At 48.3% G+C, this 15,524-nt stretch overlaps 1 protein-coding gene across 12 annotated transcripts in view; it reads left to right on the top strand.

The window, feature by feature from the left end:
- The first annotated feature begins 12,637 nt into the window (after positions 1-12,637).
- CDC42BPB (CDC42 binding protein kinase beta) overlaps positions 12,638-15,524 on the top strand; it is a 97,622-nt gene continuing 94,735 nt past the window's right edge. For 6 of the 12 annotated variants that reach the window (XM_087747778.1, XM_087747775.1, XM_087747773.1 and 3 more), the window contains exon 1: positions 12,641-13,207. In XM_087747778.1, coding sequence (XP_087603904.1) covers positions 13,030-13,207 — 178 coding nt within the window. In that variant the 5' untranslated portion in view covers positions 12,641-13,029. Of the gene's footprint in view, positions 13,208-15,524 lie in introns of all 12 variants that reach the window. The other 6 variants (XM_087747770.1, XM_087747781.1, XM_087747777.1 and 3 more) reach the window with 4 other exon arrangements.

The raw sequence follows: 15,524 nt of genomic DNA, 5'->3' as shown, positions 1-15,524 counted from the left end.
AGCTAGAGAGTGGATGGCCAATCTGACCAGGCTGTGTCTTGGCAAGTCAGGAGCTGCTACAAGGTGTCTTAGACAGAAGAGTTTGCCTACATGGCATCAGGGTCAAAATCCCGGGATAGGTGTCCACCTAGGGCTCAGCGTGGCTCAGATCTTGGGTTGCTGCCCCATGTCACTGTGTGTGCCACCAGCCAATGCCATCCTCGTGCTTTGCTAGGTGTCCAGCAGGATCCCACAATGGGAGCTGCACATCGTCTTGCTCAGTGGTGGCTGCTCCTCAAGGAGGCTTTCTCAGTCATAACACACCAGATAGTTTTGGGGCAAGATAGATGGGTGGACATGACTAATGAGGACCTGACAAGGTAGATTCATTGGTTATCTTAGTGCACTCTTTGTTATGTTCAGAGAAGAGACCCTATCTGCCCTGCTGAGCAGTGTCTCAGCAAGTTCTCTAAATGTGAGGCTTGGCTCCAAGGGTGATATTCTCTCCTTTCCTGCACAAAGCCTGTTTCCCCCAGAAAAGGTGGCAGTTACATGCCAGCAATGTGTCCTTGAGACAAAGAAGGCCAAAGGTATCCTGGGCTGCATTAGGAGGAGTGTTGCCAGCAGGTTGAGGGATGTGATCCTTCCCCTCTACTGAGCACTGGTGAGGCCATACCTGGAGCACTGTGTCCAGTTCTGGGCTACCCAGTACAGGACAGACACGGACATAGTGGAAAGAGTCCAGTGAAGGGCCACTAAGATGATGAAGGGACTAGAGCATCTCTCTCACGAGGAAAGTCTGAGAGAGCTGGGACTGCTCAGCCTGGAGAAGAGAAAGCTCAGAGGGGATCTTATCAATGTATATGAATACGTGAAGGGAGAGTGCAAAGAAGACGGAGCCAGGCTCTTTTCACTGGTGCCCAGTGACAGGACAAGAGGCAATGGACACACGCTGAAACAAGGGAGTTTCCATCTGAGCATCAGGAAACACTTTTTCTCTGTGAGGGTGACCAAGCACTGGCACAGGTTGCCCAGGGAGGTTGTGGAGTCTCCATCCCTGGAGGTATTCTCTCATCCCTGGAGATATTGCCCATGGTCCTGGGCAACCGGCTCTAGGTGGCCCTGATTGAGCAGGGGGGTTGGACCAGATGACCTCCAGAGGTCCCTTCCAACCCCAACCATTCTGTGATCTGTGATTCTGTAAAGCAAGCAGTGAGGATCATGCGTAACACCTGGACTCTCAGCACTTTTAAAAAGGTGACCTCAACTTTCTACTATGACAATGAGTGATTGCATTTGGAAGCTATCCCTGAGACTGCTTGAGCTGAAGCCTGCTGTGAGTACTTTGCATTTACTCTTAGAAACTACACCCAGCTGGATGGTTCAGAGAAAAAATGTATTTAAATTAGGCATGTGGATTTGCATGTTAATCACGTTATCATGATTAAGTAGTACCTCAGTGTTACCTGAGGCAACCATAGGCTACACACCTAAATGAAACCTGAAATAGTCAAACCCTTCTGCTTTACATATATTATGTCAGGGCAGATTTTTACATCTGCAGGGCAAATCATAGATTGGCAAGCGGCATTTTAATGATTGAAAGAGACAGCATTGCCCAGGACAGGCACCAATTAATTGCAGTAACAATGGATGCTTTGAAATAATGTATTCTGCTCCTGGACCATCACAAAATTAAATTTAGGTCTTGTCCTACTCTCAGCATAATCAATAGCAAAACCTTGGAGTCAGCTGGACATCAGTGGATTTCAATGAAGTTATGACCATTTCTACCAGCTGAAGATCAGCCCTGGGGAGCTTAGTTATTGACATCACGAGTCTCTGCAATTTGCGATTGACTCCAATGAAGTCATGACAATTTACTGTAGCTGAGGATCTACCCCCCTCCTGCTTAATGTCAGGAACAGAAGCAGTATCCATTAAATCATTAATCCTCTCAGAAAGAGCAATCACGACTTCATGCTCTTCTGGGTTGTCCAGCCTGAGCACTCAGCCTGTGGCAATGGCCACTGCAGAGTCTTTATTTTTACACTCAGAAAAGTCTCCGTTTCCCCATCACAGCTAACGGACTCAGAACAACAAGTGATAATCACAGCACCTGCCTCCTCTTACACTATACATCTGCCCTTATATCTCATGGTGGGCAAGCAGCTCTCTGAACCCAGGGCTGCTTGGGGAATCCCTCCTTTCTGCTCTTCCCATGGTGCTTGCTGGTTGGAGGACCTCCTCGCCTGGGACTATGGGCTCTTGGCACCACAGGGTGATCACTGCCTGGCCTTTCGTCACTGAAAACAGGGCTCTGGTAAGACATGTGTGATGCCATAAAATGTATATTTGACGCTGTCACACACACTAGTGGGCACAGTCTCTACCCCCATGTTAGTAGGACTGCACCCACACCTGTAACGCTGTGTTTGGTCTTGACTGTGAAGTTGAAATCCCAACTGAGGCACCTCATTGCAGATTCAATTTTCAGAACAAGTTACTCTAAAATGTGTGGATCACTTCAACATTGTATGGAGACAATGTTTTAGCTCTATACAGAGCTAAGAAGAAAACACAATAAAAGTGTGGGGACTGCAGATAGCTTTTTATTGTCAGGAGTGGTCGAGGACTGGTGACTACAGAGCGAGCTGGAGGCCAATGCAGGACCAGCGGTTGTCCTCTCCTTCTCTTTCACTGAAGCTGAAGAGCAACGCTTGCTGCTGCTCCTTGCAGGGTGAATGCACTCCCAGGAGCATTGCCAGTCACCATTCAACCTCCAACCCCAAATTAGTAGGTGCATGTCCAGCTCTTCGGGGTCCTCCCTGGCTTTTTGTCTCCCTTCCCCCTTGATTCTTGCAGGTAGCATGACCTCCACAGACCCCTGAAAACTCCAGTTGGGTGCCACCACCCACTCCTGCAGCACCTGCTACTGAAGGATGAGTAGCTCATCGCTAGCCCTGAAGAGAAGAGGGTCGACCTGAGGGATGGCAGGGACCCAGCCCCCAGCAGGGAGGTGGGAAGGAGGGATCAAATATTTCCTATGGGGTGGGGGACTGGCGGTGGCTGGGAGAAGGGGAGTCAGGCAGGGGTAGCATTCATGCTTGCCTGCAGTGCTGTGAAGTTCAGGCCTCTTCTGAATTGCTGTCAATGTTGTTACAAATCTCAGTAATTGCTGGCATAACATGTGAGACGTAGGGCTTCCGCGCAGCTTTGCTGAGACGGGGTAAGGTGGAAGCCAAAGATAGTAGCATTTCTGTAAATCCAGACTGAGTGCCCCTGGATGTGTAATGGTGCAACCAAGATCAGCCTGAGCTTGGGTGAAATCTTTGTTCAGAGCAAATGAATAGGAGCAAAATGTCTTTTTTGCACATTGTCAGAAGAATCACTTTGGTTTTGGAAGAAGTTTTATCGAACAGAAAAGTGAGAATTATCAGCAGCAGCCTTTCAGGATATCTGATGCTGAAGTTGGTACGGTTATTTTTTCACTGTCCCAGGATACTGTGAATAAATTGAAACCATTTTGGTCCCACCTCTGCCTTTCTGAACCGTGCTCAGAAATGTATAATAAAGAACCATCAGCTGAGGGTAGTTTGCCAGGTCGTCATTACTGAAGAAGTAAAAGTGTTTTCCGCACAATATCTCCTGCTGCTTTTAGGGCAGTGTACAACTGTATTTTTCCTGAATGCTATTTATGGTCTGCCTTTATCTTAGAAATAGATTGGAATATTTTCTGATTTCAACTTCTCATTACCACAAAATGATTATCTATGGATTGTCCGCTGTGGAGAGGGAACCAGGGAAGAGAATACAATAGAACTTGCTTTTTATTTTGATTATACAGTCTCTGAAAATCAAAGAGCACTTTGTCATAGAAGAATGAAGTGTGTATTAAAGTAACATTACTTAAAATGCAAAAATATTTCATTCAAAGCAGCAGTTCTTTTCCTTGTAGGTAGACTTAGTTGTGCTTATCTCCATGGGAACACTCCTATTAAAATCAGTGACAGATTTTTAAAGGTTCAAGAGAGAAGACTGGAGAAGTTTTATTTTTCATCTCCAGTCATTCCTCTTGACATAAAAAAATTAATAAAATGCAGTATTAATTTAAAATGCAATATGAATAACACTGCTGCTCTCAGCAACCCAAGAGAACTAATCCTACAGCTTAGCTAAGAAAAAGGAACAGATTTCCTATCTTTTTTTTGCACGTATCACCTAAAATGCATCTTATTTTCTGCTATGAACAGTACTACTGTCAGCTTGGCTGAATCAGAGTGCCAGAATATCTAGTACATAAAAAAAAGCCCACAAAACATAATCGGATAATCTTAGTCTAGCATCAACTCAGGCGCAAAAAATTGCCTCTAGCAACACGATGCTTTTCACACTTTGTACAAAGATTGATCTGACTGAGTCTGGCAGATGTGAAGTTGCAGTAACACACTATTAAATGAAAAAATGGCAGCTGTACAGAGAGCAAGACATGGTACTGCTACTTGCAAGATGTCATAATTGTCGATGAGTATTTGGGTTTTTTAATATCATCCCTGTACCACTGCTTCCACCTCCTCTGAAGATCCCTGAAGTAGCATGAGTCTAAGGAGGGTTTATGTTTTGTTTTGCCACTCTTTCAACATTATCATGTGCCTAAACAGACTGGATCATTGAGCCAATGCTTTCCTTGGGATATTGCAGACTTGAAATCAGAACTGAAATAAAATTGAGCTGTTGTGTTGCCTACATGTGGTGATGACATTCTGTTCCAGATGTCCACAACAATGACCTCATCTAAACCCCCAGTTCCCTACACTTCACTCATTTTCAGACAAATTCTGGAAAAAAAATAAAAGAACAAGTGGCCTCATAATGATTTTGATGGAAGCAGCTGCCCACTTCAGTTAATGCTGCTCTCAAAGCATGAATGGAATGGGAAGCCTGTTAATTTGATGTGATCCATTTCAGGGTCCTTGTATTAAACTGCCTGTAATCAGGAAACATACTGATCAATAAGACTGACGGTTTCCTGAACCAGCAGCAGGGAGGCAAGTTCCCTTCTTTCAGGTGAACTTTAAATAATAGGCATAAATTATTGAGAAAGAAAACTATGCGAGTGAGATAAAATACTGAGGAAAAAACTAATGTGTTTGGGAAACTGCTGCATCTAGACTCAAAAGGGACTTTAGAGAACCGGGGCGATTACTTGAAGGATCAGGAGCGCAGGCAGTGTTTTCCTCCACCCCGTCAGTAGCCGGGAGGCATACGGAAAGGAACAGGAAGACTCATCTCATTAACACGTGGCTCAGAGGCTGGTGCCAGAGGTGGAATTTTGGGTTTTTCAATCATGGGGCAGTTTACATGGCACCAGGCCTGCTGGAGACAGATGGGGTTCACCTGTCGCAAAGGGGGAAAAGGATTCTGGCTCAGGAGCTAGCAGGCCTCATTGAGAGAGCTTTAAACTAGATGCAAAGGGGGAAGGGGATAAAACCCGGCTTGCTAGGGATGAGCCTAGGGGTGGCATGCCTGTGTTGGAGAAGAGATTAATAGCCCAACTGAAGTGCATTTCCACCAATGCACGCAGCATGGGCAATAAACAGGAGGAGCTGGAAGCCATTGCGCAGCAGGAAAACTATGATGTGGTCGCCATCATGGAAACACGGTGGGATGACTCACACAGCTGGAGTGCTGCAATGGACGGCTACAAGCTCTTTAGAAGGGATAGGCAAGGAAGGAGAGGTGGTGGGGTAGCCTTGTACGTTAGGGAGTGTTTTGACTGTCTAGAACTCAATGACGGTAATGACAAGGTTGAGTGCTTATGGGTAAAGATCAGAGGGAAGGCTAATAAGGCAGATACCCTGGTGGGAGTCTGTTACAGACCACCCAACCAGGATGAGGAAACAGATGAAGTATTCTACAAGCGGTTGGCTGAAGTCTCACAATCTCTAGCCCTTGTCCTCGTGGGAGTCTTCAACTTACCAGATGTCTGCTGGAAATACAACACCGCAGAGAGGAAGCAGTCTCGGAGGTGCCTGGAGGGTGTGGAAGATAACTTCCTGACGCAGCTGGTAAGCGAGCCAACCAGGGGAGGTGCCCCGCTGGACCTGCTGTTCACGAACAGAGAGGGCCTGGTGGGCGACGTGGTGGTCAGAGGCTGTCTTGGGCTCAGTGACCATGAAATGATAGAGTTTTCAATTCTTGGAGAAGGAAGGAGGGGGGTCAGCAAAACCGCTACCCTGAATTTTAGAAGGGCAGACTTCGGATTGTTTAGGAGTCTGGTTAGCAGAGTCCCTGGGGAGGCAGTCCTGAAGGGCAAAGGAGTCCAGGAAGGCTGGATGTTATTCAAGAAGGAAGACTTAAAGGCACAGGAGCAGGCCGTCCCCATGTGCCGTAAGTCGAGCAGGCGGGGGAGAAGACCGGCCTGGCTGAACAGAGAGCTTTGGCTGGAACTCAGGAAAAAAAGGAGAGCCTACCACCTTTGGAAGAAAAGGCAGGTGACTCAGGAGGACTACAAGGATGTTGTGAGGTTATGCAGGGAGAAGATTAGAGAGGCGAAGGCCCAGCTAGAACTTAAACTGGCCACTGCCATTAAAGATAACAAAAAATGTTTTTACAAATATATCAGTGACAAAAGGAGGGCCAGGGAGAATCTCCCTCCTTTGTTGGATGCGGAGGGAAACTTTGCCATGAAGGATGACGAGAAGGCTGAGGTACTTAATGCCTTCTTTGCCTCAGTTTTTAATAGTCAGACTGGTCGTCCTCGGGTTTTTCAGGCCCCTGAGCTGGGAGATGGAGATAGGATGCAGAATGAAGCCCCAGTTGTCGAAGAGGTGGCAGTCACTGACCTGCTCCTCCACCTGGATGCTCACAAGTCCACGGGCCAGACAGGATCCACCCAAGGATACTGAGGGAGCTGGCAGAGGAGCTTGCCAAGCCACTCTCCATCATTTATCAGCAGTCCTGGTCAACCGGGGAGGTCCCAGACGACTGGAAGATAGCAAATGTGACGCCTCTCTACAAGAAGGGTTGGAAGGAGGATCCGGGGAACTACAGGCCTGTCAGCCTGACCTCGGTGCTGGGGAAGGTCATGGAACAGATCGTCTTGAGTGCCATTACGCGGCACATGCGGGACAATCGGGGGATCGGGCTCAGACAGCATGGGTTTATGAAAGGGAGGTCCTGCTTCACTAACCTGGTCTCCTTCTATGACAAGGTGACCCGCTTAGTGGATGAGGGGAAGGCTGTGGATGTTGTCTACTTGGACTTCAGTAAGGCCTTTGACACTGTCTCCCACAGCATTCTCCTGGAGAAGCTGGCTGCTCACGGCTTGGACAAGTGCACTCTGCGCTGGGTTAAAAACTGGGTGGACGGCCGAGCCCAGAGAGGGGTGGTGAACGGAGTCAAATCCAGTTGGTGGCCGGTCACAAGTGGTGTTCCCCAGGGCTCAGTGTTGGGGCCAGTCCTGTTCAATATCTTCACTGATGATGTGGATGAGGGGATCGAGTGCACCCTCAGTAAGTTTGCAGATGACACCAAGTTGGGTGGAAGTGTCGATCTGCTGGAGGGTAGGAAGGACCTACAGAGGGACCTGGACAGGCTGGATCGTTGGGCTGGGGCCAACTGTATGAGGACCCAAGGCTCAGTGCCGGGTCCTGCACTTGGGTCACAACAACCCCGTGCAATGCTACAGGCTGGGGGAGGAGTGGCTGGAGAGCTGCCTGGCAGAAAAGGACCTGGGGGTGTTGGTTGACAGCCGCCTGAACATGAGCCAGCAGTGTGCTCAGGTGGCCAAGAGGGCCAATGGCATCCTGGCTTGTATCAGGAATAGTGTGGCCAGCAGGACCAGGGAGGTGATAGTGCCCCTGTACTCGGCATTGGTGAGGCCGCACCTCGAGTGCTGTGTTCAGTTTTGGGCCCCTCACTCCAAGAAGGACATCGAGGTACTGGAGCGTGTCCAGAGAAGGGCAATGAAGCTGGTGAAGGGTCTAGAGCACAAGTCTTATGAGGAGCGGCTGAGGGAGCTGGGGTTGTTTAGTCTGGAGAAGAGGAGGCTGAGGGGAGACCTTATTGCTCTCTACAACCACCTGAAAGGAGGTTGTAGCGAGGTGGGGGTCGGTCTTTTCTCCCTAGTAACAAGTGACAGGACGAGAGGAAACGGCCTCAAGCTGCGCCAGGGGAGGTTTAGGTTGGATATTAGGAAAAACATCTTCACCGAAAGGGTAGTCAGGCACTGGAACAGGCTGCCCAGGGAAGTCGTTGAGTCTCCATCCCTGGAGGTATTTAAAAGACAGGTAGACGTGGTGCTCGAAGACATGGTTTAGTGGTGGACTTGGCAGTGCTGGGTTAACGGTTGGACTCGATGATCTTAAGGGTCTTTTCCAACCTTAACGATTCTATGATTCTATACTGGAAGAAGTGAGGGATTAGCATCGTTTCTTTGCCTATGATGGCACTCTGCTCCCTAAATCCTGCAAAGCAAACCAGTCAGAAGTGATAGTATCCCTAAAATCTCTACTAATACACCTAATGATATTTTGCTTTAGTTTTTTTTCTCTTTAAGAAAGCATGCAGCAAGTGCAAAATCTTTTCATATCCCAGTTTGCCTCACCTTCAGTTCAAAATGTCGGGTTATACCATCGCTAAAATCTAGATACTTACAGGAGCAAAACAGAAGCACTGCCAACAAATGCACTTAATGGCAGAATGCACTTAACAGAAGATAGCCTGCCAAATGGCTTTGCTGCTCTTTTTTTTAATTATTGTTATGAGAAAGCATTTAGCGAAAATTGGAAATGACCAGACTCTCGGCCCTTCCCAGCACTTCTCCATGAGCAATGGCCCTTTCTTTCCTCCCACTTCACTCATCATCATGTGCAAAGACAAGAGCGATTGTGAAACCCCCTCGCTCAGCTAGTGCATTAGCAGTGAGCTGAAGCAGACAGAGCTCCCTGGAAGCTGAAGCAGAGTTCTAGCATCCGCCACCCTACCAAAATAGCAGAGACTTTGTTTTCTTGGAGAAATTTTCTGTGTGCTTCCCACCATGGCTAACGTCACACCAATGGTGACTTAGCTGTTGTTGTTTTTAATATTGAATATATTAGCTCAATGCTCAGGCTTACATGATGCAATGTCATCAAAGACAACCCCCACTGATAGACTATTTTTGGCTCCCAGTATAGATGACAGCTGTAGATTTACACTGCTTTTGGCAAGAAGGAATTTTTTAGAATATTGCCAAATACAAACAGAGCTGGAAAGGTGACAGTTTCCTAAAAAATAATTCCAGGAAGGAAAGTCTATGATAACAACAAGATATAAAACAGTTGTGTTGCTTTTAGGCATGTTTAACTCTTTCTTATAATCTACCTTTGGAACTCGTTACTAGGAGCTTTCTCTGATTTCAATTTAATTATATTTTGCATTCTGAATCCTTAAAAAACTCCCTTCCTCCACATTAGTCAACTTCTCTCTCAGTTAGAAATTTCATCTAATTTCCTTAATAAGGAGAATATATTTAGATCTTCTAGCTAGGTTTTCTAGCTGTTCAGAGGCTCCCCTTTGCCTATTAATGTAAAAACAATTAAAACAAAAAGCAAATAAAAGATTGCAACTTGATGATTTTTCCTCTTTTTCTAGAATTATCAGTCTGAATGTGACAAAGTAGATATTTGCAACATCATCTTCACTTTTTTTTTTTTTAGCGTGAGGGTCTTCATTGTTAATGAGCTATGTTTGCAATTTCTGTCCATACTCTTTATATTTCTTCATTTTTTTCAATTCCAGAATGATCTGTGGGTGGATTTTCCTGAAGTCATAAAGTGGTGACACAGCTATTTCCTGTTGCCATCAAAATTCTGTAACAGAATTTCTCCCTCTTCTAGTTACTAAGTTACTTGGAGTACAGCCAAAAACAAAAAAAAAAGAGACCTAAGTTGACTGGATCTGAAAAAACTTTTCAGTAGCCATATGGACTTCGTGCCTTCAGTTCTGCAAGTCTACAATGATTCCAGAAAATACATAAGTAAGAACGTGTTCGCTTATATTTTTTCTCATATAAAAAAGGATTTTTAAAATCAGATCAGTCCCAGGAAAAGGGGCTGTGTTTTTCCACTGAAATATACCACAGGAAAAAGGAACTGGTAAGATGGATCATTTAATTCATTTTAGCCAGATCACATTTATTTTTAGTATATGGAATTGGCACAGATGAGTAACAGAAGCAGAATACCTTCAGCTACATTTTCAAGCTTACATACATTTTTCAGTATGTATACCAAACGTCACTTTTCAGCTAGGTAGGTTTTTTTGTAACTGCAATCCTTGCTGTGAAAACCCAGCATTATTTACAATACACAAGGCTTTTACCTCTTCGCAGTAGTTTTTGAAATCTTTCAACTAATTCTGCAATACCTATAGTATTGCTCATAAATAATCCTGCACGTGCTGGTCTGATGCACTAAACCTTCCATAGTTGTTAAAGCAGGCTACAATATCATCTGTCACCCATCTGTCGTTTTCCCAGCACAGGATCTGATTTTTTCCTGTGACTGGTGTAAGTCAGGAATAGCTCTTGAAATCCCTGAGTTCTACTAATGTAAAACAGACTGAGGAGACTGGAAATATTAGAGCAATTGGTAGGCAGAAAATGGCTATTTCTTCATCCAGCTGCAGTTTCCTTTATAATCTCTTCCTTGCTGAAGGAGGTGGTGATAATCACCATCTGCAGGAACAGATAAGAAGGGCAAAGATAGATACTGTAACCGGATCTTTAAAACTCTCTTCCCCCTAGCCATTACTCTGATCAACTGCCCAAAAATGAGTCTCCAAAGTGGTAATAAGCAGAAAATGTGAAACTCCACTTTTAAACAAAGCAACAGCACCAGAAATACAATTGGAATTGTTAAAAAGCTAAGGATCCTGCACATGAATGTATCTATGATATTAAACAGTTTGAGGTCAGGTGAAACAACTGTAACCAGGGAGAAACATCGAGAGAGAACAATGAAAACTTCTAGATATGCTGTGAAATACTTTTTCAAGTGGATGTTTGCAGAAGGAAGTACAAAGAGATAGAAGTCATTTAGGAAAAACAAACCAGAACTATTTTATTCCACTGTGGTTTTTCTTTGTTTTAAAATTATAGGTTCTCAGTATAAAAGCATGATTCATGGGATCTTCTATCGAATTGCATTTTTTAGAATTAACAGGTCCCAACACGCCTGTACCTTCTTGATCCAGGTAGTAGGTCCAAATGCACAGCACGGTATTATTATGACCTGAATAGCTCTCAGATATAACAGGTATTTGGTGTCAAAGAGATATCTATCAGATATGCCTGAGGGGCAAGGTCTCCTAGAAACAAGTATTTCTGTATTCATCTGCTGGACCTCTCTGTCACGTTGGAAGCAATACTTTCAGCTACACAATACTCCATCTAGCTCTGTCTCGTTACGCTCCCGACCCTTTGAAAAGGGCAGCTCCCTGTAGGCAGCATAGGTCGGGTTTGGCCTAGCCACTGGCCTTGAAGGTGACGGTTGAGAACATTCAGGTCTTTCAACGATGAGCAGCTACCACGGTGCAAACCCCTGCCTAGCTCCGGCTCCTGGAAGCAGGGGGTTTCCCAGCCCTGACAGAACCAGCACTCAGCTGCCTCTCTTTCTGGTGTGATGATTTTCAGGAAGCACACACCGCTCCATCTACTTGCCAGGGGAGACAAGCAAGGAAAACGCATCCTTCCCAGTTCAGCTTTGCATCAGGACCTGACTGGCTGCATTCCTAGAGGCGTCAACTCCCATCTCAAGCTACTCAGCATCTTGCCTTAAGGTGCTGCAGCCTCCAGAGAGAACAGTTCTCAGAACAAGTTGTAATGAAAAAAAAAAAAAAAAAAAGGCACCACAGAAAGCTTGAGTGCCTTGCACCGAGCTCTCTTCTCCTTTAAGGGAGCATGGACAGCAGCTGTTAACACACAGCGCTTAATTTGCGCAGGCTAGCTGCCGCTGCTTTGAAATAAAGCCCTGTCGCCAGGCAGGTTATGAACGGGGCAGAAAGCCACAGCTTCCAGGCGCCATGTCCTGCTGCGGGGCCTTGCCTACCTCGCCAGCCACAGGGGTTCCCCCGAGGCAAGTCCGGCCACAGAGCAGGGAATCGCGGCCGAGGCGGGGAAAGGGAAGGCCCCGCTCCAGCCATGGCTGGAGAAGCCTCCCGAGCCCCACACTGGCCCTGGGCGGGCAGCGCCCAGCGAAGGCCTGTGGGGACGGTGGCCCCCGGGGTCACCCCAGTCCTTCGAGGGAAGCCATGGCCGGCACAGCCTGGGCGGCTCGGGGCGGGCTGCCCGGCCTCCAGAGCACCGCGGTCCCTGCCTGACCGGCGAGGAGGGGACTTGGCCGCCGAAGCCCTGTGGGGACGGGCTGGGACACACACACAGACACACAGACACAGACACAGACACAGACGGTAGCAGGCTGAGCCCTGCCGCCGGGAGACGAAAGTGCGGCTGGGAACGCGCAGCTGGCGCTGCCCCCGCCCCCTGCGTAGCGAATCTGCCGACCGCGGCCAGGCGCGCGCAGCCGCGCCCCCCCGCTACGGCGCGGCGCTCGTCCCAATCTTCCTGTGCGGCTTCGCGCGGCCCTGCCCACGTCGGAGCGCGCGGACGCTGCGTGGTGGGCGTGGCCGGGTGCCGCCGGGGCCGCTCGGTGGGACGCGCCGGGCCGCGCTCGCCGGGGCCGCCGCTGCCGGGAGAGGAGGAGCGGGAGCAGCCCTTCCCTTCCCTTCCCTTCCCCGCCCTTCCCTGCCCCGCCGCCGGGGAGAGGCCGGAGCCGGGGGCGGGGGGGTGGCCGGGTCCGGCCCATGGACCGTCCGGGCCTGAGGCGGAGCCCGTGGAAGGAGCCGCTCGGCCCCGGCGCGGCCGTGAGGGGCGGGAGGCGGCGCGGGGCGCGGGCGGTGCGGCGCGGCTGAACGCGGCGCCCCGGGCCTTTGCGCGCCGCCGACCGCCGGCTTCGCCGCCGCCCGAGCGGCCCGGCCCGGCCCTGCGCCCGCCGCCGCGGCGGCACCATGTCGGCCAAGGTGCGGCTGAAGCGGCTGGAGCAGCTGGTGCTGGACGGGCCGCAGCGGCACGACAGCGTGCTGAGCGTGGAGACCCTGCTCGACCTCCTGGTCGGCGTCTACGCCGAGTGCAGCCGCGACTCGCCGCTCCGCCGCGACCGATACGTCTCCGACTTCCTCGAGTGGGGTGAGGACGGGGCCGGGCCGCGGGGACGGGGGGGACGGGGCCCGGAGAGCGGGGGGGGTGCGGGGTCCCCGGGCGGGGGGCGGTGAGCTGGCCCCGGAGGGCGGCCCGGCCCCGGCAGCGCGCTCCCCGCCGCCGCCTGCAGCCGGGCCGGGCGGGGTGGGGTGGGGTGGGGAGACGCCGCCCCTGGATGCGGAGCCTCCCCGGGGAACACTCCCGCCGCCAGCCGGGCCTTGACCCCTGCAGGTCTCCTCCCAGCTCCGCTCGGTCCCAAGCGAAGCGCTTGGCAGCCGGCAGCAGGAACAGCACCGGAGTGTCCTTGGCCTGGAACCCTGCTCGGCTTAGCCCGAAATGTCAGGCTAATCCAGCGCTCCTGCAGGGTTTCCTACCTGGGGGAGGGGAGGAGGGGAGGAGGGGGAGAGCAGCAGGCTCAGGCTTTGAAATACGGCTCTGGTGCCGGGTTTGCTGCTGTTGGAGAGGGCGTGCGTGTCTGTCTTGAAGGAACAACAGTTACTGTTCGTCGTGCGCTCTTTTTTATTTGGGCATGCCCCCGAAGGACAGAGCAATTCTAGGCAGCCTTTATAACAGCTTTGTTTGGTGGGTTCCTACTGTTAAGCGGCCTGATAATGAGAAACCTCCAATAGTCCGGAGCGTGCTGACAAAAGAAAACGTGGATACTTGTGATAATGCTTAGGATAAAAGTTTTCTCTCCAGTGTTGTTTAGTTAAGACTATTGACTACAGCTATGTGGATAGTAGAGAGCCTTCCCTGCTGCATGCCTAAATGAATTTATGGTAAAAAGGCCATGGTGGCTGACTGGTTTATTCAGCTGAGTAAGTTATGAATAATAATGTCTGACGAAGGTGACTTAACTTCTCCATGGAATAAGAATTAGAGGGGAGGGAGGAGAGATCATTGCTCACGAGTATATCGTCCCGTTTATCAGCTGTTCCATGCGTGTACAGTTAATTAGGCTTTTAAAGAGCCCTCTTAAAAAACAAACAAACAAAAAAAAAACAAACAAAAACAAAGGATTTCCTAAGGGAGAGGGAGGAACTGATTTACTTCAGTAAATGCAAATGTGTGTCTTTGGCACTACAGACCAGAGCACTAACATGTAGGGACAGCTGGTTCTCCTTAATTTCTGTGGGGACCACCACTCTTTGTCAGACACTAACAAACTAAGAGGATTCACTTCCTGGACTTTTCTATTGACGTCAGTAATGCGATTGCCAACTGAATAATTAACCACTTTATCACATCTGCCCCGCAAGGCTGAAGCCTGGGGAACATTGATTATTTGTTTTGTGGTGGGAGCTTTGTATGTCTTCTGCAGAGTGCGATCTGGTTTAATACTCTTGTTTTCAAGCTGATGGCTTGAACGAGTGAGCACCTACAAACTGTTAAATGTGGTAGATCAGACTATGACAGTACTTTAAGTGCTGAAGTTGAGGAAAGGATTTGGGGCAGGCCAAAGAATGATATGCTTTTTCTATAGCACTGCTGGTGGTTGTGTCTTACTGATTGATCCCTGCGTTGTCATTTTCTGTGTGATGGAGAGGCCGATTATCCAATTGTTTATAAAATCACTTCTTTTAATTCTATTTATTGTGTTCACTGAATGTGAAAAGGGTACTGACTTGATGAAAACTATAGCTCCCAATAAAAACAGTGTGTAGTTCTTACTGCGGTGTGGGATTACCCTAGTATAACAAAGTGCCTATTCAATAAATAATTGAAATGTATGTGAGCTACCATCTGGTGCTGCAGAGTAGGGATAAAAGTTTATAATCCAGGCTCTTGATGGTAAGGGGATGGGCCTAAATCTGGACTGCTGTATATTTGTGTTCCATCAACAAGGACTACCCTTAAAACCAATTACAGTTGATACTGTATGTTCCTCCCTTTCCTTCAAGCTGTTAAAAACAAATAAATGCCAACAACGAGACACCTTTTATCTGTGTCCTAATGCCCTCACAGTATGTTTCCACTGACAAGGAACTTGTTTCTGCCTCCAGCTAATGAGGAAAATATCATGCCAAACACGCTAATCTTCCTCGTGTCATGATGTGCAGTCTTAATTACAGCCTGATTCTCTGTTACAAGATATTCTGGATTGATGTGCACAAGTTTTGTGTGCTGTTGTGTGTCTGTAGAAGCATGAGAGTGTAGTTAAATATTTGGGATATACTTTGCAGATCAGTGTTTCTTTATCAACTGGAGACAGAAGGAATTTCCTTTTGACAAAATGGAGACTTATCACTGACAATGGAAATAAGCTGCATAGCTATTAAGGTTAAATTAAGCTGAGCTATATAAC

This window comes from Nipponia nippon, unplaced genomic scaffold (genome assembly GCF_047370975.1).
Source record: "Nipponia nippon isolate SJK-2023a ecotype South Korea unplaced genomic scaffold, ASM4737097v1 scaffold_11, whole genome shotgun sequence".
Lineage (NCBI taxonomy): Eukaryota > Metazoa > Chordata > Aves > Pelecaniformes > Threskiornithidae > Nipponia > Nipponia nippon.
Note: the sequence above shows the minus strand (reverse complement) of the source record. Positions and strands in the feature narration are given on the sequence as shown.